This window comes from Panthera pardus, unplaced genomic scaffold, assembly GCF_024362965.1.
Source record: "Panthera pardus isolate Hobbes unplaced genomic scaffold, ASM2436296v1 HiC_scaffold_12, whole genome shotgun sequence".
Lineage (NCBI taxonomy): Eukaryota > Metazoa > Chordata > Mammalia > Carnivora > Felidae > Panthera > Panthera pardus.
Genome location: NW_026526677.1, coordinates 11,396,760 through 11,422,696, shown reverse-complemented (window position 1 = coordinate 11,422,696; position 25,937 = coordinate 11,396,760). Strand labels below are relative to the sequence as shown.

The 25,937-nt window shown below is 49.6% G+C and overlaps 1 protein-coding gene across 3 annotated transcripts in view; it reads left to right on the top strand.

The window, feature by feature from the left end:
- STX3 (syntaxin 3) overlaps positions 1 to 25,937 on the top strand; it is a 40,546-nt gene that overhangs the window by 4,846 nt on the left and 9,763 nt on the right. For all 3 annotated transcript variants that reach the window (XM_019414484.2, XM_019414488.2, XM_019414487.1), the window contains exons 2-5: positions 10,769 to 10,852; positions 21,704 to 21,803; positions 23,538 to 23,612; positions 24,626 to 24,693. In XM_019414484.2, the coding sequence (XP_019270029.1) occupies positions 10,769 to 10,852; positions 21,704 to 21,803; positions 23,538 to 23,612; positions 24,626 to 24,693 (327 nt within the window). The remainder of the gene's footprint in view (positions 1 to 10,768; positions 10,853 to 21,703; positions 21,804 to 23,537; positions 23,613 to 24,625; positions 24,694 to 25,937) is intronic.

Here is a 25,937-nt window from a genome sequence, read left to right as displayed (position 1 = left end):
GGTGTAGAGATTACTTAAAAATAAAATCTTAAAAAAAAAAAAAAAAAGGAGTGATGGTTCTATTCCTTGTTGTCACTGTGTCATCAACTGCAGTAAAATTGATCATTTATTGAGCAGCTACATACTCTTTGATGGGACCTGTGTTAGGTGCCTTGCATTTGTTGTCTCTAATCCCTTCAACCACGCAAGGCAAGGTGCTGTTTTACATTATTCCCATTTCACAGGTAAGGAAATCGAGGCTCAGATTTGATGGAGATCCCTAGCTGGGAAAAGTTGGGATCAAGATCGAACATGTCTGTCTTGCCTTTTTTTTTTTTTTTTTTTTTTTTTTTTTTTAATCTCCCTGCACTTTATTTGATCATCTGCCCATCTACAATGCACATGGCCTGATGCAGTGGCAGAAAGGGTATTCCTCTGGAGCCCCAGTGCCCCGATCTCTGCATGGTAGTTATCTAGTAAATGTTTATCCGACTGATTATTGACTAATCGACAGCTTGGCCCTCCCACATCCCTTGCCCATTGTTGGGACTTACTCTTCCCTGTCTATTCCCTGTGGGGTGGAGTTGAGCAGCATTTACTCCGAGAGCCTGTGAATTTGCTAATGATGCCAGAGGTCACTGGTTCCATCTTCAAGGACAAGGGTGGCTGAATTCCAAGGCTCCTAGCTATTCCTAAACCCTTAGCCCACTACATCATGGAGGATTGCCCCGTTCAGAAAGACGATGAAGGAGAAGATGTGGGTGCCATGGTGAAAATCTAGCCACCCCATTTTTCCTCTGGCAAAATCTAATAACATCTCTCTCTTTTTAAAAAATTTTTTTTAAAAGTTTGTTTATTTATGTATTTATTTTTGAGAGAAAGAAAGAGTGAGTGACCAGGGGAGGGGCAGAGAGAGAGGGAGAGAGAGAATCCCAAGCAGGATCCATGCTGTCAGCACAGAGCCCGACACGGGGCTTGCACTCACAAACCATGAGATCATGACCTGAGCTGAAACCAAGAGCTGGACGCTTAACTGGGACACCCAGGTGCCCCAAATCTTAGGAGTCTCTCAACACTCAGTTCCAGTGTCACCACCACAGGGAAGCCCCCAGACCTTGAGCGGACAGCATTTACCACTCCACAAACTGTTTATCTTGGTTGATGTGTGACAGCAGCGGCCCAGGGTTTCAGAAGCCGCCTGCCCCGTCCTTGTCTGCTGTGTGAGGGAGCACAGATCACGCAGGCCTCGTTCCCCCTGCACTTCCACGGCCCGGCTCACGGTGGGGAAGGCTGCAAACCACACTGTCCAGTGAGCAAATGGGGACGTTCTGCAGATGAGCTTACTTGGAGATTCTGTAGTCCCTGAGGGACCTTATCTGCAGCTGCTTTAATACCCAGCCTCTTCAGCTCCCTGCCCTGACCGGTCTCCACGGTCAGGCCAGCCTGCTTTCTGGCATTGGGCCGTTTCCACGGCAACGTCCCCCTGCTGGACGGGAGGGCTGCTGTAAATGCAGTTCAACCTAAAGGAGATCAGTGGAACACATCCTTTTGATTTTGGACCAATTTTAGACTTACAGAAAAGCCACAAAGGCAGCACAGGGAGTTCCTGTCCACCCCCACCTGGTTTCCTCCCTTGTTGACACCTTCCATTTTGATGGTACGTTTGTCACAACCGAGGGATGCTTTAATGATCCTGATGTTGGCACGTTCCTATTCTCTGAACTCCAGACTTGATTTGGATTCCACTCATTTTCCCATGAACGGCCCTTTTCCTGATCTGGGGTCCCATCCAGGACACCACGTTGCAGTTAGGTGTCTTGCTTTCTTAGCCTGCCCTGGCCTGTGTCTGCTTCTCAGGTGTTCCTTGTTTCCGTGACCTTGTCCGTTTATTCAGCTCGTGTGTTTTCATGCTTTGGAAGTGTGTTTCCAGTGGCCGGTGCAGCCGCTGGCGTGCGGCTGCCGTTGGAGGCATCCCTCCGGGGTGGTAGACAGCAAGGGCTCAGCAGCCGGCTGCACGGGCTCTCCCAGCTCCGGCACGCACCGTCTGTCCCATCTTGAGCAGGTTGCTTGACATCTTTATGCCTTAATTTTCTCAGCTGTAAGATGGGGAGGGTCCCCAGAAGATTGTAGAGATTAAATGGTATGTATAAAGTGCATGTCCCAGAAGAATCCTCAGCTCCTGTGGAGTGCTCAATAGATGTTACCTAATACATAGTGAAGTGTTTTCTAGAAGGATCGTGATGGGAGGGGGCTTGGGCACAGGGGCTGAAAGGAAGTAGAGACGAGTAGAGAAGAAGAGGTTATTAGTCCCTCCATGCCTCGTCCCTGAGAACTGGAGGCTGTGGGGTATTGAGTGGTGGGGTTGAGACGGAGAGGAAGTCCGAAAAGAGCCCAGAAAGCTGGAGTAGGGGAGGAACAATGTTCCAGAAAGAAATCGTGGGCCAGTAAGAAGTCTTATCACTAAAGAACAGAAGCCCAATGAACTCTCCAGGAGGAAGCAGAAGATACTCTTCCAATGTCTTTGGCTCCTGGGATGAGAGAGAAAGCGGGAAAAAGGTGTGGTCTTCTTATTCCAGTGGCCTTCCTGGAGGTATCCTTTGGGTAAATTCACTCATCTTTCAAAATTTCCCCAAGGAGTCACCTTTGCACACATTATTATATATGCTTCCATCCTCCCCAGGCTCTGCCTTGGATTCAGGGAGGTTGGGCACCCGGTCTTCTTGTCTTAAGTGCTGTCCTCACTCACCATGTGGGGTTGTAATGACCTGTGTGCCTCCCATCGGAGACAGTGAGGTCCTGGAGAGCAGGGGCTGCTGAGTTTGGTCTCTGCATCTCTAGTGGCAAATAAATGCTGGTTGTTCAGTAAATACTGTTGGGTGAATGAATGAGCGAATGGATTGGACCTTGTAGTGGGAAGGAGAATGTGTGGGTATGGCAGTTGGTTACGAGACCCCACCATCTCTCTAAGTGAATGCACTGCGAACTCGGTGGATTGGACCAGGTATGGTTCCATCCTGTCTTTGTTCCATATTAGCCATGTGATTCTGGGTGAGTTAATCTCCCTACCTCAGATTCCTCACCTGTGTAGACAACATCTACACATAGGCTGTTTTTTTCCCTCCTGTTTTTCTTTTTTCTTTTTTTTTAAAGTTATTTATTTTGAGAGAGAAAGAGAGAAAGAGAGGGAAGGGGGAAGGAGAGAGAGAAGGGGACAGAGAATCCCACAATCCTGGGGTCACGACCAGAGCCGAAATCAAAAGTCAGGCACTTAACCGACTGAGCCACACAGGCACCCCTCCCTCCTCCTTTTCTTTCGGTAAACTTCCATCCCTTTTTGCTGTTCCTTCTCAGACCTAGCTTAGGTCCTGAGAAGCAAAAACAGGTAGGAGTTAACATGGCACCTGGGGATGAAGTTTGATGATTTTTCTATGCAACGAACAGAAGGCAAAGTGTCTTCAAACGCACGTGGAAGATTAAAAAATACTGACCGTGTATAATGATACGAAGAAGTGTCCAGTTGCACAGAATATTAAGTCCAGTAGGCTATGTTCCCTGACGACGGCATAATAAAATTAACAGTACAGTAATAGCCCTCCTTACCTGCTTTGGAAATTGAAAATGCCTTTCTAACTAGCTCTTGAGTTAAAAAGAAGTCAGAATGGGGGCACCTGGGTGGCTCAGTCAGTTGAGTGTCCAACTCTGGATTTTGGCTCAGGTCATGATCCCAGACTCGTGAGAGATCAAGCTCTGTGCGGAGCATGGAGCCTGCTTGGGAAAAGGGAAGTGTCCCCTTGTTTCACAGGGAGAAAGGACAGTGTGGGAGGGAGACGGGGGTGGGGGGGTCGGAGAAGGGTAGGCACACTCTTTAAGTGGGGAGCAGAGAACGCCGAGTACTTGTTGAGAGCTGCTTACTCAGAATCTGTGGCTCTTTTAATTGAAGAAGAGGGACTGGAAAAACCAGACGTTGGGCAGTGTGTCACGGGCCTGTGTGCGTGTGTGTGTGTGCGCGCACGCTTGGAACCCTCGTAAGCCGTAGTGTTTGTTGTCCCTGGGAATCCGCAGACCCTCGCTGCAGAGGGAGGCAGGTGGGGGAGAGGGCAGCAGGGAGGAGAAAGGGCACACGGCGCTGTCTCTTTGAATTCATTGGGGGCAAGTCTGGGTTTATGAAGAGGCGCATGCGCCTCGAGCAGAGAGCTGTTCCCATGTGGAGGAGGGGCACAGACTCGTGCTCACCTGCTTGTGCCACGAGGGCCCCGCCTCCGCCAGCCACAATCCTTTAATACCCCCGCTGCCGGCCGTTAAGGACCAGATGTCCCTTCGCAGCCCAGACTGCTTGCTGGTGCCTTTCCCTCACCCCAGAACGTTCCCGAGAGCTCCGGGGCCTTCCGTCTTGTCCCGGGACCCCCGAGGAGTAAATGGGCGTCATCGTCATCCGCGATGGCTCCCTTTTCCTTCCTTTGTCCCGTCCTGTCTTGCTGCTCTGATTTGTAGGATCCTCGAGGAATTGCCGGTGATTTAAACTTAGACTGCAGCAGGTTGTTTGTCTTAAAATCTCTAACGGAAGTATAGTTGGCACACAATGTTAACACCAGTTTCAGGCGTAGGACACGGTGATTTGACGAGCCTGTGTTATGCAGCGCTCACCACGGTGTCACCACACGACGGAACTACCCTGGTGACTGTATTCCCTGTCATCTTCCCCTATCATCACCTTTCATCCCCGTGACTAATTTTTATAAAATAAATAAAATGAAAATGAAAGTTTGTACCTGGAAAAGGAGCAGTGGGATTTCTCTCTCTCTCTCTCTTTTTTTTTAATGTTTGTTTGTTTTTGAGAGAGTGTAAGTGGGCGACGCACAGAGAGAGGGGGACAGAGGATCCAAAGCAGGTTCCCTGCTGACAGGCTGACAGCAGCGAGCCCGATGCGGGGCTCGAACTGACAACCGCGAGATCATGTCCTGAGCTGAAGTGGGACGCTCAACCGACTGAGCCCCCCAGGCGCCCCCCTTCCCCTCTTCTTGAGAAGGCATCCATTTGTTTACAGCAGTGGTTTCTTGGTTAGCTAAGCTTGCTGGTTTGCTTGCTTGCTTACTTCCTTTTTTCTTCTTTTCTTTGCTCTGTTGACAGCAGGACTTTCTTCAAATGAAGTGTTACATTCAGCCCCAGTGTATAAAGCAGACAGAAGGGAAGCTACACAGATTTAAGAGTGGGGAAGGGCCCACCTGCCTGCCTCCCTCCTCCCTGGCTTCCCTGGCCGGTTTCTGAGGCTCATCTGAAGTGTCCTGGGGTTCCACAAAGCTGCACTGGAAAGCTAAGCTCCTTACTTGGCGAGAAAGCCCAGGCTTAGTGCAGACAAGTGCCCAGCTTTCCGCAGGGCCGGGCTGCTGCTCTCCTTGGCTCCTGGTCACTCTTGGGATGGGCCGCTTTGGGAAGGTGCAGGGGGGTAACAAGGGCTTAGGACAGACAAGCGAAGTTCGAGCCCAGACTCTGCCAACCAGTGGCTGGGAGCCCTTGGATAACCTCTAGGGTGTTGTGGCCACCCAGCATCTGATAAGGGCTCTATGGGTGGCAAATGCTTTTATTCAAGAAGCTAACGGAAGGGACCCACATCAGATAGATGGAGAATGATGGAGAAGGCAGTTGAGAGAAAGGCAGTGAATGCTGAGTAAGAGGAAGTACAGCAAAAGCCCCTTCATGCTGCGTGCCGGGCCCCTGAACCCTCCCCACTCTGCAGAGAGGAGGTCATGGTCCTGGCAGCCCTCACGGGACTGTGGGGCACATTTGAGAGGCAGGGATGGGTGCTAGATACACAGCTCTGTGTCAGTGCTGCCCGCTGGCCCACGTCCCATCTCCTGGTGGGAGAGGCATCATGGGGCTGGGGGTGGGGGAGAGGAAGTGAGCGGCTGAACTCGTGGTTCTCACTGTTCCTTCTGCGGCCGATGTAGCTACTGCAACGTTCCTATTACCACACGCCTTGATTCTCTGATAAAGATGCCCAAGTTCTTTTCTCAGCTGTGCTCAGTCATGTGGGCCCAAGATAAAGGACGCTGTGTGCTTTCCTTGGCCTTGGGACTCCTGAGGCCTCAGCCTGAGAGAGCCTGGCTGTGTCAGAAGGGATAGGGGGTTTCCCGGGATCAGTTAGACCCCCTTTTGGAGAAGCTGGTTGGAAGTTCCAATGTCCCATGACTCCGGATCACCCATGATGGTGGCTTCTTCCTTGGACTGTCTCACTGGACTAGAGCTTGTGCTGTTGTAGTTGATGTTGTGATGTTATATTTTTGGAAACAGCACAGCACAGTGGGAAAGACTCTGCATGGGAAGATGGGAATCAAGAAACCTGGGTTCTACTCCTGGCCAGCAGTAACTCATTGTTTGGCTGTGGGCCTTGATTTGCCCCTCTCTCAGTGACAGAATTTGATGGTAGAATCTGTAAGGTTGCATTTAACTCTAAAAGTCCTGTACCTTTTTTGTTTGTTTGTTTTTGTTTTTTTGTTTTTCTTCTTTTTTTCCCCCTTTCCTGTTTAAAGGTACTTATATCCAGGTTAAAGCTATAGAGAAGTTGGCTAGATCTTATGTACGGCCCCTTTTATTGAGTTGTAACTATGTGCTATTCATTGCATAAGGAACTTTAAAATATTCTGTCCTCACAAAAGCATTGGTAGACGCTATTCTGTCTATTTTGTGGATAGGGAAATTGAGGCTCAGAGATGTTAAACCAGTTGTGTAAGGCTTGGTGACCAGTATGTGATGGAGCAGTTTACGGAACCCAGATCATCGTCATGCTCTGTGGCTGACCTTACTGACGTAGCCTTTAGTGCGAGGACTTCCTCAGAAGAGAAGTCACTCTTTTAGCCGTCACATCTTTACAGCAAGGTGATAGGGAAACTGACATTTGTGAGCCACTGGTATGTGCTCAGTATTGTGCTAGAAACCTTCCATATGTGATGTCTTCCAGTGCCCGTAAAAGTCGTAAGGTGAGTGGTGTTATTACCATTCACAGATTAAAAAACTCAGAGCAATAAAAGACTTGATTGAGATTCTCACAGCCAGTAATTGGTAACCAAAGGTTTTAGACCGAGGTTGTGGGTTACCAGAGACTTCTCCTTTCCTAGTTCACACTTTTTCTCAACTGGAGGTGGATGAGGCTGCCCTGCCCAAAGCCAAAAGGTGATGTCTTGGATGTGGGGGATCCCTGTACAAATTCCGGGGGCCTCAGAAATTTACGTCATGACAGAGAGCTAGGTGCCTGCCTCCCAAGCCCCAGGACACAGTTGTTCCCAGCTTCCAGAAACTTCCCTTGGTCCATCCTAAGATGGCAGACTCATCCTACTTCCTTCCATCCCATGTTGACACCCATGGGTGTGTACCCACACACACGTACCCACATGGTATCTCCCTTCAGTGTGGGTCTCTAGAAGACCTCTGGAGAGAGGAGTTGGGACAAATGCTTGTTAGCTCACCTTCCCAGAGGAGGGCTGGGCTCCTGTTTTCTGGTGAGGGTCACAGAGATCCTTGCTGGGAGATGGAGCTCTCTGGAGGCTACTAAGAGGCCCAAGTATTGGCGATAGTGATAATAGGAGCATTTTATCTCAACTTTAGAAACTGCTGGCTGAATCCAGGCTGCAGTCCCTGTGGGGGCTGGGTTTTCATTCAGCTAAAATTGATTAAATTTCTCTTACATATCTAGCACATGGTGAGTGCTCAGTGTACATGTGGAATGCATGAATGAGTGAATGAATGAATGAATGACACGTACAAGTAATTTTAAGTGCAAGTGAGAAAAGCCAATTCCAGTGAAATGAATTTTCTAAAAACATTAGAATAATACTGTTTGAGTTTGTTGGGAGAGTGCTGGGAACAGTTGTGGAACCTGTTGGGAAGGCTTAGGAAGAGTAGAAGTGAAGGTACTCTTTGAGAAACTGGCAGAGATCTCTGTTTGCTTTGCAATTCAAATTCCTCAGGGAAGTTGGCTCACGATTGACCCCCTTCACCTTCCCCACATGATTCTGGGAAGGTTATCTACACCAAGGAAGGCTTTCTGGGCAGGCACGTACGCTCAGAGTATCTGTTATAATAGATAAGGCAGCCCTGACCCTCCAGGGTTTATAGCCAGTAGGGAAAGACTGATAAATAAAGGGATAATTAACAGTAGGCTGTGTTGGATGCTATGGAAGGTCTGCACAAGATGCATCGGGAGCTTAGAAGTTTGTTTTTTTTTAAATTTTTTAAAGGTTTATTTTTGAGAGAGAGACAGAGCATGAGTGGGGGAGGGGCAGAAAGAGAGAGAGAGACAGAATCTGAAATAGGCTCCAGGCTCTGAGCTGTCAGCACAGAGCCCGACGTGGGGCTCAAACCCACCACCACAAGATCATGACCTGAGCCAAAGTGACGCCCAAACAACTGGGCAACCCAGGTGCCCTGCTTAGGAAGGTTTTAAATTTTACATGAGGAGTGTCAGGGAAGGCCGACAGAGAAGATGGTTTGAGATTGAATTTAATTATTTTTATTTTTATTTTTATTTTTTAGAGGTGGGAAGGGAGAGAGGGAGAGAGAGAGAGAAAGAGAGAAAGAGAGAATGAGATTCCTAGTGCAGAGCCCTACACGGAGCTTAATCCCACAACCCTGGGATCATGACCTGAGCCGAAATCAAGTCAGAGGCTCAACTGACTGAGCCACCCAGGCGCCCCCAAGATTGAATTTAAAGGCTAAGTAAAATTTTTCCGGCTGGGCAAATGCATTTCAGGAAGAAGTCCTTCATGAAAGATGGTCTGTCCAGGAAAAGTGGGGAGTTCCAAGTGCCTGGTCTAGAGAGTGTATCATGAGGAGAGGAACATGGGCAGGGCCAGACCTTAATGGTCCCTATGTGCTCTGTTGGGCATTGGGACTTTTAATCCCAGGAGAACAGAAGGAATGACTTTTTAGGAAGATGAGTTTGGGCGCTGTGGCACTACCATCAAGTTCAACTCCTTTGAAGGAGTTAAGCTCCTGACTGTTAAGCTTGGGTTGCCGAAGGTTCCAGACAAGCCAGAGAATGAGATGATGGCGGAGCTAGTCAAAACAGACTCCGCAGATGTTTGGAGAGTCCCAGATTTCTTTTCCTTCCTTCCTTCCTTCCTTTCTTTCTTTCTTTCTTTCTTTCTTTCTTTCTTTCTTTCTTTCTTTCTTTTTATTTGTTTTTGAAAGAGAGAGACAGAGTGCAATCAGGAGAGGGGCAGAGAGAGAGGGAGACACAGAATCTGAAGCAGGCTTCAGGCTCTGAGCTGTCAGCACCCCTGACGCAGGGCTTGAACTCACGAGCTGTGAGATCATGACCTGAGCGTAAGTTGGACGCTTAACCGACGAGCCACCCTGGAGCGTCCCAGATTTCACTGGGAATTCCCAGTAATGCCATCATCTGTTGAAGGTTGGGGGGTTGGTAGCGGGTAAAGAGGAGAGGGCCCTGGTGGCTTTCATCGCCCGTGGGGTTATGAGTGTTTGAGAGGGCTGTTGTCTACCGCAGGTTGTGAAGAAGCAGGTGTAGCGGCTTTTCCCCTCCCCACCTCGACTGGCAAGAACCAGTTCTCCCTCTGAGCTTGGAAACGGTCAGCATGTGGCGCATTGATGGGGAGAGTGTAGACACGGCTCGGGCCCTGGATGCTGGGTGGGAATGGAAGCACTTCCTTTAGATAGCCGTTTTGTGATTCTGTAGAGGAAGTGGAATGAGATCAAGAAAGCTGGGGTCCCTAGGGGTTGCTGGGGGCCGAAGGGAGAGCTTCCTTTTCCTTATAAACATGAGCTCTGACAGGGGATGACACACAGTACTGTTTGTTTTTTTTTTTTTTTTTTTTTTTTTTTGCAGTAGGTGGTTAATGAAAACAGGAAAACCTTTGTTCCTACCCTGAGGATGGGAAGGGAGTGCTTTGGCGGAATTGAGGCTAGAAACTGTTCTCTTTGTTTTGTTTTGTTTGAATGTTTATTTATTTTTGAGAGGGAGAGACAGAGTGCAAGTGGGGGAGGGGCAGAGAGAGAGGGAGACACAGAATCCCAAGCAGGCTCCAGGCTCTGAGCTGTCTGAGCACAGACCCCGGTGCGGGGCTTGAACCCACGAACCATGAGATCATGACCTGAGCCGAAGTCGGACGCTTGACAGACTGAGCCATCCAGGTGCCCCGAGGCTATAAACTATTCTGATAGAGATGTCTGGTAGGGTGGATCACACATTTGAACGTTGTGGAGAAGGGATTAGGAACATGGGGCCCAAATCCAAAAGAGGCTAGAATCTGCCTGTCTCTACATTTTTGCTGTGTGACTTTGGCCAAGTTGTTCAACCTCTCTGTTTTAGGTTCTCCAACAGGAATGAGTTATAATAATGTCACCAGTACCACTACGGACCCCCACCCCCACCTCTAGCAACAACAATAACAATAACACCTAGCATTTATTGAGTAATCGCAGTATGCCAGGCACCGTGCAAACGTGTTTTAACTTCCTCGTCTCATTTCTTTCACCACCCCCGAAGTACATAGTGCATGTCAGCATTTTACAGATAGAGAAACCTGGCACAGTGATGTTAGTAGCTTGCCCATCCCTCCCTCCCTTCCCCCACCCCCTGCTAGAAGTCAGTAAACGGTGCAGCTCGGGTTTAAATACAGTGTGATGGAGTCCGATATATTGCAGGGCTGTTCTGAGTTTTAAAGGAGATTATGTCTGTATAATGTTTAGTATAGATGTAGCTCCTGGTGAGCCTTCAAGTTCTGTTAGCTGTTTCTTGTGTTTTTAGCCTCACCCCGTTCCTTTTTGTCTCTCACAGAAGCAGCTGACACAGGATGATGATGCCGACGAGGTCGAGGTTGCCATTGACAACACGGCTTTCATGGATGAGTTCTTTTCTGAGGTAGGCGACCTTCCTGTGCTTTTTTCTGAATGTACATAAGGAAACACAGCTTCCTGTGTAAAGAATAAAACTCGGCTCTTTCAGGTGTAGCAGAGGAAAGTCGGTCTTTTCCTGGGGTGAGGCGGCCAGACCCAGAAGTTACTGGGAGATTTCTCTTCAATACGTAATTGGGAGGGTTTGGATTTTTAATCTTCTTGAGAAAGTCAGCAGAAGGTAAATGATATGTAATTAATGAGATGCTTTTAAAGCCTTATGCTGCATGACAGCATTTTAATGATCTTCTTTCTTGCCTAAGTTACATAATTTCAATACTGAATCAACCATGGGGTCGCAGCCATGTGTGAAAAAAAAAATACATCTTTAAGCTTGTGATTCAGATTGATCAGATTTGTTGTTTCCCAAAATTCAGGCCCTTTGACTTAATTCTAGTGGAAACTGGGAGACTAAGAAACCACCAGTTTATTTTTTTCACGTTCAACAGGGACAAAGATGGGTTGCTCCTGTCTACAGATTCACATAATCTTTGATCTCGAAGGTCCTTCTTGGGAGAGACTATGGCAGATGGTGAGCGGTGGGATTCAAATCTCTGCTCTGCTTCTGACCAGCTGGTGATCTTGCCAATGTTCCTTCACATGCTTTGTTTCCTTATCTGCAAATTGGGAGTGATACTGTAATCCCTAGGGTTATTACGAGGATTAAATGGAATAATGTTTATAAAGCATTCAGTTATAGCATCTGACGTGTCTGTGCCTGGTGAGTGATTCTCCAGACCAGAACAAAAGCATGAAGAGTTCAGTCATGGAAGTTTCTGCCATCATACTGTGGTTTCTTTATTTAGGCTTTTTATTTTTTTTGGAAAGAAGACAAGAGGCACCATATTGTTTCTGCAGGAGGAATGGGGCACCTCCTGTCTCTAGATTGTGGATGTGGAAAGTCACACTCTAGCTTGCGGGGCCTGGCGGTTCATGGCAGCTCCTCTGGTGGAGTGGGTAGCCGGTGTAGGAGCGGACTGGCGTGTGGGCCTGATTGGGAATTTGGCTGTGAACACTCCACGGTTCCCCACGCTCTTCATGGGTGGATCCGTCCTTTTGGCCAAGAAGTCGTGGTGAGACCGAGGAGCGCGGGGTTTTGTGAGGCCAGAGCTTGTTCCAGGTGTGGATCATGGAAAGAGAATGTCTTCTCAGTGGTGGGGAGGACTTCAGGAGTTGTTGGATGCCACTGTCGCTTGCCCTCCGATCTTGCCTTGGATGACCAGATACGTTAAGGGACTTCTTCCCTAAGATAAGGCAGTTTGGCCAATTACGGTCTTCTGCCTCTTCTCCTAACCCAGCAGGAGGGTCTCTGAAGGGCAGTATCCCCTGCCAAGTGGGAAGGTGATGTGCCTCCAGGACATGCTCTCAATTCATCCTCATGCATTTAATAGCGGTTGACTTTGGTTAAGTCATTTACCCCACCTGGGCCTCTAATTCTTGCTCTGCAAACTGGGAATGTTAGTACTAACCTTTCAAGGTTGTTGTGAAGATAACACGAGGATCACACATCTGGAAAGCATTTTTTTTTAAATTTATTTTGAGAGAGAGAGAGAGAGAGTGAGCGAGCATGAGTATGTGTGATGGGGAGGGTAGAGGGAGAGAGAATCCCAAGCAGGCTCTCTGCACCCGTGCATGAGCTGTGAGATCATGACCTGAGCCAAAATCAAGAGTCGACACTTAACTGAGCCACCCAGGTGCCCCTGGAAAGCGTTTTTAAACAGAAAAGTGCTGGCTGGATAGTTATTTTTGGAGCCTTAAGACCTCAAGGGCTATTTGTTTTTTTGTTTTTTGCTTTTCTTTGCTTCTTTGTCAGATGCTTTTCTGTCATTTAGGGGGAAAAAAATCCCAAACCCTATCATATTGGGGGTGGAGAAGAGGACTGCACGGTGGGGTGGAAAGAGCATCATCTTTGAAATGGAGCTCCTCGTCTGCCACTAGCTGTGATCTCTCGGGCACATTCCTTGACTTCCCTCGGTCTCTGTGAGCTTATCTGTGATATGGGGAGTAGCATCTTCAGCTCATAGATGTGTTGGGGAGTAAAGGAGCCGACACTCAGAAAGTGCTCAGTGTCGGCTTAGGTAAATGTTACTGCCCTGCTTTCCATGTGATGGAGCCCCAGGAGGGTAATAATGTCTCAGAGAGGCAAGAGGCCGTGGACACAGAAAGAGGCCACCCAATCTCTGGGCGCCCATGAGTTCTGGTCCTGATGTCAGCTCTGCCATTACCAGCAGTATAACTTTGGAAGAGCTGTTTCACTACTCTGAACCCCAGCTCCCTCTAAGACAGGAATAGCAGTGTTACCTGCTGGGTATTTATTATGAAGATAAATCGAGAAAGTACATGGATGTACCTGGCACAGTATGTCTCCAGTCAGTGTTAGCTGTCATCACTGTTCTGTTCCTGATGTGTTAGGGAATAGGGTCTGGAAATAGCCTTGAAAGTGGGATAGAGCACACGCCAGGGCCTGGGGGTTTGGGGAAGTGAGGGGGGCTCTCCCTTCATGCAGCTGGGGAACACACTGAGGGCATCCTGCAGAACACGACTAAATAGACTGCTTGGGAAGGCACTCTTGTGGCAAAACCTGCTGCTTGGCCTTGTTCCAGCAAGCAGGTCCCAGTGGCTGTTTGTTGAGGACTGATTGTGTGAATCACGAGCCGGTCAGAGAGGCGTGTGCAAGGGGCAGGTGAAGTCACGGGATCAGGATGATTTCAAAATGTGCACTGCGCTGTTTAAGACCCAGATGGCTTTTCCAGCTTCTCCGCTGTTATGGGAATGAATTGGCCCTTGGGTTTTCAGGCCTTGGAGGATTAAGCCAGGGGGTCTAGTAAATGATAAACCTCAGGTTATTGTCTAGTTTGTGGTCACCTGTATTTTCTTTGCGCTGTTTGGAAGAGAGGACAAATTTTCCGAGGCAGAAACATTAGGGGCTTATTGTTTATATTGATTCATGCATTCAGGAAAATACACAAGTGTTTACTGTCTTCCACACAGCATGTTCAGTGCTGGGACGAACAGCATTCTGTGGGGCGGAGTCCTTTGCCCTCTGGTGTCTCTTTATCTGGCGAGGATGACAGAAATGTGTAGAAAGTCATGATCATAGCAATGTCAATAAGGTCCTCTGGGAGCACAGAAGGGGAAGTGTTAAATTCTGCCTGGAGGAGCGGGGAGAGGTAAGGTGAGGGAAGGCCTCAGTGGTTCCTACCTAGACCTGCTTCTCAGAATCACCTGGGGAGCCTTTCACACGTCTGCATGCCCAGTGCAGAGGGCCTGCAGTGGCTTAGGCTTTGGATTTTGAGGAAGTCCGTTCAGATGATTCTTTTGCTTCTATGGTTATGAAATGCTGCTTTTGAAATGCTGCAGGGTGATGGCGGGGTGGGGGGGGGGGGGCTTTGAAGGTGCTAAGCAAGGAAATGCGGGGATCAGGGTGTGTTGTAGGAAAATCATTCTGGTGGCAGTTCGTGGAGGGCAGGAAAGGCCAGAAATGGAAAGACGAGCCAGTTGGCTGGGGCCCTGGCAGCTGGCAGGGTGTATCATCCAGGGATGCTTTTGAGTGTCCGTGGCACAAGCGGTAAAGGTGTGTAATCATTTCACGTGTGAAGAAGTCGACAGCACGGAGTGGTGGGTCAGAGGTGGTGGGGCTCTAGGTCAGCAGCTCTGTGAGCCTCTTGGCTTTTCCCTTGGCATTGGGAGTGGAGTCTGTTCTGATGACCTACTGCTGTATGATGATTCACCCCAACCTTGAGGGCTGTAAGACCCCCATTGTGTAGTGAGGACAGATTCCGTGGGCTAGAAATTCGGGCACAGGGCACAGTGGAGGTGGGTGAGTTTTGCTCCGCAGTTTCTGGGGACTTAGCCGGGAAGACTTGAACAGCTGGATGCTGGAACCTTATAGAGAGTTCTTTATTGAAACGTCTGGTGACTCAGGGAAAAGCTCTGGAGAGACCCTCAGTTGGAGCGCCTATGTTGACTTGTTTCTGTGACTTGGGCGTCTTAGCATGGCCAGCCCAGGATCATCGGGGTGTCACGTGGAGGCACAAGGCCCCCACACGAGATTCCAGGTGTGGAAGGCATGTGGGACGTCACTTGTGTGCTCTGATGTCGAAACAGACACAAGCCTGCCAGGTTCAAGAGAGCGTTACATAGATACCCCCTCTCAGTGGGAGGGCCATTGAAGAATTTGTGCCAGGCTTTGAAAGGTCCAGAGCCACAGCCCCTGATGACACCACCATGTATCACACACGAAGTACGAAAGGGGGAAGCCAGAGACGTCCCCAAATCCTTTTATCAGGCAGAAAAACCACACAAATGCTCTAAGCTGACTTCCCCTTATGGCCCATTGACCAACAACAGATCACATGGTCACGGCCACTCCTAGCTGGGAGGGACACCAGGAAAGTGAGCACTTAGCAAAGGACAGTGTTGCTAGGATTGGCGTAGAAGTGATCATGATTCATTGCCTGGGGCCGGCAACGTTGCTGCCCAAGCAAAATCAGAGTTCTGTTAACAAGAAAGGGTGGGGGCCGGGGCTGGCTATTAGGTGCATCAAAGCACTGTCCTCGATGGTATATGAGATGCCAGAAGGCTCCGGTGAGCAAATATAACTGAAAGATGCTTTATACTCTTTTCCACCCTTGGGGATTTAAAATGCACATTTACTTATTAAAGACTCTGAGAAGTCCTGCAATAAAGAAACTCGCTTACCTGGCTCATCTCTGCATTTATTTTTTCACAGAGCCCTTTCTGACTTGTAACTTCTATTAGCAAGGATGAACGGTTACATTTCAGAAAATGCTATTATAAAGTTTTTGAGGGTTTTTTGGGTGGGGGGGAGGTGTTTAAAAAAACAAATCTGTGAGACTGGTTTGCCGTTGTAGATGAAGCATGCTTGTCTCCTGAAGTTACTTGTATTCATTTATTTACTCATTCAGCAGCCTTACAGTCAGTGGCGCCCCATGCGTGGCCAGGAAAGAGACGAGGTCCCAGCCCTCGAGGGCACTGAGTCAGGGCTGGAACAGGTGAGAGTGTGCGCACAAGGTGTGGTGGTGCCTCGGGGGGCGGGGCAGTGCCTGCTTAGATGAACTGGGAGGGGAGCAGCTGTGAAAGCAGAGACCCTTCTGCGTAGGCTTGATTTTTGTTAGAACAAAGACCCTCAAAGTGAACACCACATGGAAGGTGAGGCATCGAGTCAAATCTAACAGGTTAAGAACTCTCTCATTCCTTCTTCAGGTGGAGTATTTGGTGGGTAGGTGGGCTGGTTGGTTCCGTGAGTCTGGGTTCCTTCGTTAGGCAGCACGAAGCTCTTGCCAATCACGTGCTCGTCTGCTCTCAGGCCCGTCCCCCGCCCTTCCTGTGCTCTGCTCGGGACTGCAGGGAACTCATTCCCCATGTTCCCTTGCCAGCTGGCTTTGGTGTGTTTGATGTAGGGGACACACTGGCGGAAGACTCTAGGAGGAGGGAGGAGGCCCTGGTTTTCCTCCCCAGACATGTCTTCTCTGTGGCCTCAACTTTTGCTGGGTAGACCCTGTCTCCATGAGGCCTGTTCTGCTGGGTAACTCCACTGTGGTCCGGCTCCGATCAGAGGGGCCCTGGCCTTGGGCCCTGGTGACCCCACTCTTGGTCATTTCCAGAGTGCCTCACCATCCTCTGCTTGGCTTCCTGGCCCTCCCGTCCCCGTGGAAAGAATTCCCCGTGTTCTCTTATTTTGGCTGACATAACGAGATAGATAGGTTGTTGTTTTCCTGACCAAGTTTTGAGTGATGCAAAGCCCAAATGCACTTAATGCATTTGAGATTATTGTCTGAGAATACTGGTTTTCACTGGTCAGTATAACTCTGGGATTGTTCATTTCTTTTCATTTGTGAATGGGATGTTCCACTGCTTTGTCACTAGTCTCCGTAAAACCCCTGACGCACTTGACTTCTGTTGCTTGGACTGAGACATCTCTGCCCCTTCTTTCTTGCTGGAGTGTGTATTTATTTTCCAGAGCAAAGAAGCAAACAAATCAACAAGGACGTGGCTGAGAACTTGTAACACAGAGACTGTTCGGGATTCTATTAGTTTTAGGGAACAGTCAAGGTGTATGAATTGTGAAAAGGAGGAGTCATTTGACCCTTACAATCCCTTTACTTTGTCACCTTAACGGGGTGGCGCATAAATAAATATGCAGGAGTTAATTAATGCCTAACTAGAAGTACAAAGTATATGGGAGCTTAGGGGAGGCAGAGACTCATTCTTAAGTGGAATGGACAAAGCCTTCCCCCCTCCCCCTCGGTAATCTACTTCTCTAAAGTAGGACTTTCTTTGCTTTCTGTGATCAAATTCGACTCTCCTGGGTACTTAGGTCCAGAAGGAAGAGGCCATTCATGCCTTGAAAATAACTCCCTCCTTTCAGTTAGACAGTGGTGAGTAGTATAATATAGTAATCATTGTTCGTTCCCCGAGGCAACACCCAAAAGAGTGTTTGACTGGCTGTCCTGCTTGATCTCCTTGGGTGGCTGCTGACAGCATCATGGGGCGTGTTGTTAACATTGGGGACTGCTGTGGGGCTTAAGTGAGACGTGCTTGTGAAGGCACAGCGGCACACCTGGCCCATAGTAAGCGGGCAGCATTTGCTGGCTTTCCCGGGATTCTCATTATCTGCGTACTTAGTGTGCACGTACTTTGTGTTAAGTGCTTGTGCGTATTATCTCATCTTATCCCCACAAAAATACTCTGTGCCTTTGTTTTTCTTTGGAAGCACTGGTCTTCCTTTAAGGTGACTTTCTGGGTGTTTCGTGGTGGCAGCTACATGCAATTAGTTTTCTTTTGTGCATTTGCCAGATAACCAAAGAATCATGGGAGGAGGGGGAACTTAGTCTGAAATCTAGGTTTCTAACTCTAGGAAGTGGGACATACGATAATCCTCAGTTTCACAGATGCAAGAACCAGGGCTGGGGGCGTGTGGGGGGTGAGCGGATTGATTGTTCAAGGTCATAAAACTGCTGGGAGGTGGAGCTGAAACTTGACCCTGGCCTGTTTGATTCTAATATTTTCTTCCTTTGCTTTTTTCTTTTCTGTTCTCTTTCCTTTATTTTCTTTCTTTCTTTCTTTCTTTCTCTCTTTCTTTCTTTCTTTCTTTCTTTCTTCTTTTCTTTTCTCTTTCCTTCTTTCTTTCTCTTTTTCTTTCTTTCTTCCTTTATTTTCTGAGAGAGAGAGAGAGAGAGACAAGAGCATGAGGGGGGGGGGGGTGCAGAGAGAGAGAGAGGGAGAGAGAATCCCAAGCAGACTCTGCACTGTTAGCGCAGAGCCTGACGAGGGGCTCAATCCCATGAATGGAGAGATCATGACGTGAGCCGAAATCGAGAGTCAGACGATTAACTGACAGAGCCTCCCAGGCACCCTGATTATAACATTTTCTGAGCTATACTGCCTGGGTGGCCACATTACTGACAAATCATTGAAAAATACATTTTAAAATGTAACCTGCAATAAGTGGGCGCTGACTGAGGAGGTAGTGGCCACAAATTGAGCATGGTGATTAAAAAACCACAACTTGCCGGTTGGTTCCCTCAGTCAGCAACGTTTCTTGGGTGCTCTTGGTGTATAACGCTCTCTTGTAGGGAGCCTTGGTTAGAGAACGAAGGAATACGGCATGTGATCCCAGGGAAAGGCAGTCTCACAAGACAGGGAGTGGACCGTGGGCATTAGCCCGACACAGGCTCAGCACGCAGGGACCGGGAGAGAAGATAGAGAGGAGCTTCCCATCGGTGGTCCTTGCGCCTTTATATCTGATTCACGAGACAGGGTTTGGTGTCCGACAGATGCCTGGTTCTACCTCTTTATGAAGCACGTCCTTGAGGGAGTTCCTGTCCTATGAGCTGCGGTATTCTCAGGCACGAAAAGGAGCTAGTGGTTGGCAACCTCACAGAAGTGCTGTTGAAGGAACTTGTTTCTGACACGTGTATTTGTTAAATCAGTTCAGATCCTTGTGTAAGGCAATGTCAGGATATTTAAAACAACCCCAAAGAAACACGAACAGCCCTTGAGTTTTAGATTCATAAAAGATCTCATACTAGGTTCCTCCCTCCCCCCATGATTCTTCGGTTATCTGGCAAAGGCATTCGAGGAAATTAATTGCACGCAGCTGCCACCATGAAATACCCAGAAAGTCACCTTGGAGCAAGACCAGCGCTTCCAAGGAAAAACAAAGACCCGGAGTTCAGAAAAAGAAGAAAGCTTTGTGATTGACCAGTTGCCCATCCTGGAGTCCTAGATGGGTGCTGTGATTATTTGGGGAATTGGCTAAGTTACTGGAGTACTAAATCAGAGTCCCTGAAATGCCTCCAGATGGTGGGGTTGGGGAGGATTGAGGAAGACGGCAGCCGGCTGCACTGGGTAGAGGAGGGAGGAGGTGGGAGCAGGTGCCCGTGCTCCCGGGCTGGGAAGTCCCACAGGCAGGTTGGGGGTGGAGCAGCCAGGGCCTGGCTCTCTCATCCACAGGGTCGGATAGGCCACCTACAGCCCAGTCTTCAGACGTCTGGAGTGACTCTGAACTTGAGGCCTGGCAGCTGACAGCTTCCTATCTCGTCTTTCTATCATTGACCAGAATTCACGTCTGGATGCTCTTCCACTTTGTGAAATAATATTCTGGAATATATTTTCTAAGACAGCAAATTCAGTGAACATGCAAAATCCAAGGACTTACAGTCCGTTAAAATGTGTTAAACCCTTTTTATTTTATTTTTAAATGTTATTTATTTTTTCATTTTGAGAGACAGAGCACGAGTGGGGGAGCAGCAGAGACAGAGGGAGACATGATATCAGAAGCAGGCTCCAGGCTCCGAGCCGTCAGCACAGAGCCTGATGGGGGGCTCGAACCCACAAACCACGGATCATGACCTGCGCCACCCAGGCGCCCCTATTAAACCCTTTTTAAAGTGGTTTGTGCATTTTATCCTAGAGAGCCTTTTTTCTCAGTCCTGTTTGATGTAGTGAAATTCCTTTGACAAGATAGTCACGAGATGGAAATAGGAATGTGGTTTGATGAACATGGTTTTGATGTGAGAGATGAAGGGAAGGGTAAGGTGGCAATTTCTGGGTTCACCCAAGGGCCTGATTCTGAGGTAGCTACACTTCTGGAGCCCGTCAGCATTCCCAAGTGGTAGCACGGGCCCCTTGTGGAGCTGGGTAGGTCTGGGATTCTGCTAGAAGTGGAACAGGACAGAAAGTCAAAAGATCAAGTCTTAGATGTAAAGCAGAGAGCATCCCAGTTGGAGTCTGGAGAGCTCCAGCATCCAAACATCCGTGTTTGAGCACTGACCCAACCATCACCTGTGACCTATGACCTCTTTAACCTTTACGTTCTTCTTGTGAATGATGGTCCCTGTGCACTACCATGGATGGTTTGCCAGCTGTTAAAGTGCTTCACAGAAGTGTGGGTAGCTACTAGGGTTTGGATTTATACCCTGATGATACGATTACATTGACATTTTATTCTACATCTTTTTTTTTTTTTAATGTTTGTTTATTCTTGAGAGAGACAGAGTGTGAGCAGGAGTGGGGCAGAGAGAGAGAGAGGGAGACACAGAATCCGAAGCAGGCGCCAGGCTCCGAGCTGTGAGCACAGAGCCCGACGGGGGCTCGAACCCACAAACAGCGAGATCATGACCTGAGCCGAAGTCGGACGCTTAACCGACTGAGCCACCCAGGCGCCCCTTAGTCTACATCTTTCAGCAAGTGATTCCACTCTCAAACTGCAGTTCATCAAGACCGGTGTATTTGTAGAGGGGCAGAGTCCACAGCTCTGTTGGCAAAAGCGCTGATTTGAGGGTTTGAGAAGTCCACTTTTGTTTTCCCCATTTTCTATTTAATCTGGAGATTAATGACCAGGATTTCAAAAACGAATGAATTATTTGCCGGAGGAAAAGCATACTGGACAGCACACGCCAAGTTGCATTTTATGGTATCGCTGATGTTAAGATCCTACCGGGTGGTATTTTACAAGGTTTCTTAACTGTCGTAGTGCCGACAGGCCCCACCCTTCTGGAAGCCTGGCGGCTAGACCTGGTGGGTGTGGACAGAGGAGGCCTCTCCGGTGCTCCCGCATCAGCAGGGGCCATGATGCCTTGCAGGAGCCGGGGTGGCACTTAGTGATGGGATCTTGTGAGCGTCTCGTGGTCCTGCTCTCTCTGGGAATGAAGCGCCACAGGAAATATTTTGTGGTGCACCCCGTGCGTGATCGGGAACCTCAGCCGTGTGCAGAAATGGTCTGTGGCTGGTCACCTGAGGGAATCGGCTAGTAGGAGGCATTCCAGCAGAACACACACGCGGGGGGCTCCCGTGTCTCCCGAGGCGGCCGTGCTTAGTCTCTTTCTCCGTCTCCATCTCTTCTCTGCTCCACTCTCTACATCCGTTCTCTCCGTTCACTGCTTTTCTTTCCTTCTCCCCTTTCCCTCCCCCCATCCTCCCTCTCTGCTCTTCTGGTCCTGGGGGCGGCTGACGGGTCTGCCTGATGGGATGTGTGTTGGGCCTTGTCCTCTGGCTCATCGTCATGGGGTTTCCTGGCCCTTCTTGACTCCGGCCTGCAGCCTCCCATCCCAGGGGGGCCAGTGCGCTCCTCTCCGGGAGCAAGGCATGTGGGTCTTCGGTGACTGCTCTGGACGTTAGTTGATCTGGCCACGCCAGGGGCCCTCCCCGGGCGGCAGAAGACTTTCTAGTCCTCACATTGCCCCACGAGCCCCGAAGGTGGGTAGCTTTCCCCCGAGACCTCTGCTGAGCTTTCCTCTCAATCGTGGTTATGTTCTTCCTCTCCCAACAAAGGCTGTTGTCTTTTTGATTCCAGATCGAGGAGACTCGGCTCAACATAGACAAGATCTCAGAGCACGTGGAGGAGGCTAAGAAACTCTACAGTATCATCCTGTCCGCACCGATTCCTGAGCCAAGTGAGCGTTTACTCGGAGCTGAGTTGCCTGGCGATGGCCCTTGGCATTGGGGCTGAGCCAGCCCTGTTTTCCTCTCTCCTGGGAGGGGCGGGGAGTGTCTGGCCCACACTGCACACTGTGCGCACATCGTGTCCTCTTTCCCTTCCCTCCTGGGAACTCTTCTCTTCGTGGCCGGGGCCACTGAATCCTTGTGGCCAAACGCTCCTCTCCCTCCCATCCAGTCCCTCTCGTGACCTGTGGTGAGGCTTCCTGCTTCTCGCGTTCCTCATCTCCGTCCCATGGCTGTGCCTTTGCGGGTACTGTTTCCCAGCCCCCTTCCATATCCTGCCAGTTCAAGGCCATCTTCTTTCCCTGAGCTGTTCCAGAATGGGTCAGGCTCGCTTCAGTCCCTCCCATCCTGAGAGTCCCGTCTGTTACCACCAGCCCAGCAAACTTTTTCACGTTTTTCCAGTAGGGTTCCAGGCTGTATTTTAGGTTCCTTAAGGACAAGGAATGAGCCAGACGCTCTGTCATTTCACTCTGAACTGTTCAGTGACTCTCTGGTGCCTGAAGGTTAAAGCTGGAACGTTTCAGCAGAGCACATGGGACTTGTCTCGGTCATGGGCCTGCCCTTCTCTGCACCCTTTTCTCCCGCCACCCTCCCCCATGTCACCCACACTTTAGCCAGACTCAACTCCGGCTGTTCCCCACATGGTTCTTGTCTCTTCGCATCTTTTACATACGGTCCCTTCTCCCAGAGACTCCACTGTTCGTCTCCTTTTGTGCCTGTTTAACACTTCCTCCTTCGTCAAGACTCGGTCTTACTATCATCTGTCTTTAGAAACCTTTCCAGATCCCTCCAGACTGTGCTAGAGGCTCTTCACCAACACCCTGTGCACACCTTGGCCAGAACTCACACCTTACTCCAGACTGCACATTAGAATGGCTGATTTTATTTGTCCCTTGTCCCCCAGTAGACCCTGAACCTCTTGAAGGCAGAATCTATATCTTCTCTCTGATGTGTGGGTATCTAGCTCAGCTCTAAGCTTGTAGCAGGTGCCAAAGGATTTTTTTTTCCAGTGTTTATTTTTGAGAGAGAAAGAGAAAGCAGAGAGCAGGGCAGGGACACAGAGACTCCCAAATAGGCTCCACACTGTCAGTGCAGAGCCCAACATGGGGCTCAAACTCACAAACCCTGAGATCATGACCTGAGCCAAAGTCGGATACTTAACTGACTGAGCCACCCAGGTGCCCCTAGGATGGTTCTTGAATGAGTAGTCATGGCTCATACTTACTTGGCTCCATTCATCCTAGAATAGCATCGTACACATAGTAGGTATGTCATAAATATGTGTCTGAACCTAAATCGATGAACCTTGGTTGAAATCCCTTTTCCTCAGAGGTCCCATGAAACCCTCTCCTACCTTTGAGCTGAAGCCATCATGATAAACCAGATGATTTCCTCAAAAAGGAAGCTCATAATTTTGTGTGCCAGAGAATTACTTGGGAAAGCCTGTGAAAAAGACAGATTGTAGGGCTCCAACCCTGGGTGTTTTTAGTCTATAGGTCCGGGACAGAGTGCCTGGCAAATGTCCCTTAAATAAGCCGTCTGTGACTCCAGTGACAGATGACTGGGGAACACCTCACAGTAAATAAAGCCTGCTCTGAGAAAGCTCCCACCTCCTCTGTTGCCTGGAATAGCCCACAAAGCCGGGAGTCTCGCTGACTGATTCTGTCGGTCTTTGTTTTACCCAGAAACCAAGGACGACCTAGAGCAGCTCACGACCGAGATCAAGAAAAGAGCCAACAACGTCCGGAACAAACTGAAGAGTAAGAAGGGAACAAGCCGGCCCCCGCTACTGCCCCCCTCTTGCCCGCGGGGCCTGGCTCTCCTGGACCGAAATGCGTCCTGATGATACACCCGTCCCCCCTCAGCCTGTGGCTTGGGCACTGCCCCAGAAATTCTGCCTGTCCCGGAACCAGGGCAGTAGGTGAAAGAGAGCAGCACCGGTGTATGCTTCCGGCGGCCGAGTCGCCGTGAGACTCCACTCTCCCACTTCGTCCCTTGACTTTACCGGTCCCGTTTCCCCAGCCCCTACGTACATGTGAACAGTAATGCCCGCGCTGTCTAGGTGCAGAACATCTTATTCTTCCAGCTACAGACATTTCTTGGAGGGCCAGGTCTATGGCCCTCCCACCCCCTCCCACCCCTTCAGTTTAGACCCTCATTCAGTGCGGCCGTCGTCATAGACGGAGTTCCCCTGGGGTCCCAAAGCATTTTCGCCCAGTTGGTTTGGGAATGCAGACTGTCGGTCAGAGGGTGGAGGCAGCATTTATATTTCTTCCCCCCTAAACAAATCGCACACCTGTCCTCGCGGGTGGAGGTGGGGGTCGTTAGGGGCGGCTTCCAGGAGTCGCCGGGGAGTGTGCGAAGCACGGTGCACGTTCTCGTTTGCTGCGCACGTGTGTGCCGTGAGGGAGGCACTGTCCTTGCTCCCTTCTACACACCAGGGAACAGGAACACTAAGAGAGGGGACGTGGCCTCCCCGGAGTCCCGCAGCTAGGGGGTGGCGGGGTGAGGATGTGAGCCCGAGTCTCCCGGTGACAGAGACTCTTGCTGAGAGGTGCTGTGCTGAGATACAGTCAGACGAGAGCCGGTACAGGCAAGGCCGTGGCCTGAAGGCCTGCGGCTCACACGTGAGCTGACGTCTCGAGATCACAGGTGTCTCTTGCACCCCTCGGTGCGCTGGGTGTGAGGGGGCACAGGGAGCCGGGCACCGAGCAGCGTGCTTCCTGGGGGCGAGGGCAACGTGCTGCTGGCATAGCCTTGCTCTGCCCTGCAGGTATGGAGAGACACATTGAGGAAGATGACGTGCGGTCGTCGGCAGACCTTCGGATTCGGAAATCCCAGGTAAGACTTTCCCTGGTCTGACGCTTGTCTTGTCCGGTCTTAATTTTTTTGTTCTTAGCTGTGGAGTCTTTTTTATTTTATTTTATTTTATTTTATTTTATTTTATTGTATTGTATTGTATTGTATTGTATTGTATTGTATTGTATTGTTTTGTTTCATTTTGTTTCGTTTTGTTTTGTTTTAGTTTTATTTTACTTTAGTTTGTTTCATTTTACTTTAGTTTGTTTTACTTTATTTTATTTTTTTAAATGTTTATTTTGAAGAGAGAGGGAGAGAGAGAGAATCCTAAGCAGGCTCTGAGCTGTCAGCACAGAGCCCGAGGCAGGGCTTGGACCCATGAACCGTGAGATCATGACCTGAGCTGAAGTCGGACACTTAACTGACTGAGCCACCCAGGTGCCCTAAAGTACAATTCTTATTTGGACTCCTTTCGAAGAACTGGTGAAGGAGAGCTGACCGGGCTATAGTAGGGGAGGGGCCGGAGCCCCCCCCCCCCCCCCCCGACGTCTCTAAGGAGGCCCCCGAAGATCTTCCCAAGATCGCTCCCACAGGGCACAGCTTCAGATTTAGTGTACCTCCTGTTTTACAGGAGAGGAAACTGAGGTCTTCTCTATAATCTTTATTTTTGAGAGACAGAGACAGAGCACGAATGGGGGAAGGGCAGAGAAAGAGGGAGACACAGAACCCGAAGCAATCTCCAGGCTCTGAACTGTCAGCACAGAGCCCGACGTGGGGCTCGAACTCAAGAACCGCGAGATTGTGACCTGAGCCAAAGTCAGATGCTCAACCGACTGAGCCACCCAGGTGCCCCCTGAGGTCTTCTCTATAAAGATGGTCGGTCGTTAGTTGTCTAGTGTGGACTGAGGCTCTTTGGTGGTCATGAAGACACGATCCTTGTCCTTAAAGAACAGGCCTGACGTTCAGGTGGCCCAAGGAAGCTATCACCTAGGACCCAGCAGGAGGGCAGTGTGAGAACACAGTGAAATGGGTGGTGCCCTCAGCGTCCTCAGAGCTCGGGGAGAATTGGGGGCAGCCAGAGGAGCTGGGCCTCAGTTGGGCAAGAGTGGCGTGTGGACAGGCCCGGGGGGTGGGGGGAGTGAGGGGGTGTGTTAGTATCAGTAGGGGTGGTGACGGTGGTGGGGCGGGGAGGAGGGGCTGGCATGGAGAGAACAGCCCGTCTGGAGAGAAAAGCTGGTTGTGGGCGAGTGGCTGCGGGGTTTTGATAGAGGATGTGGCTCTGTGGT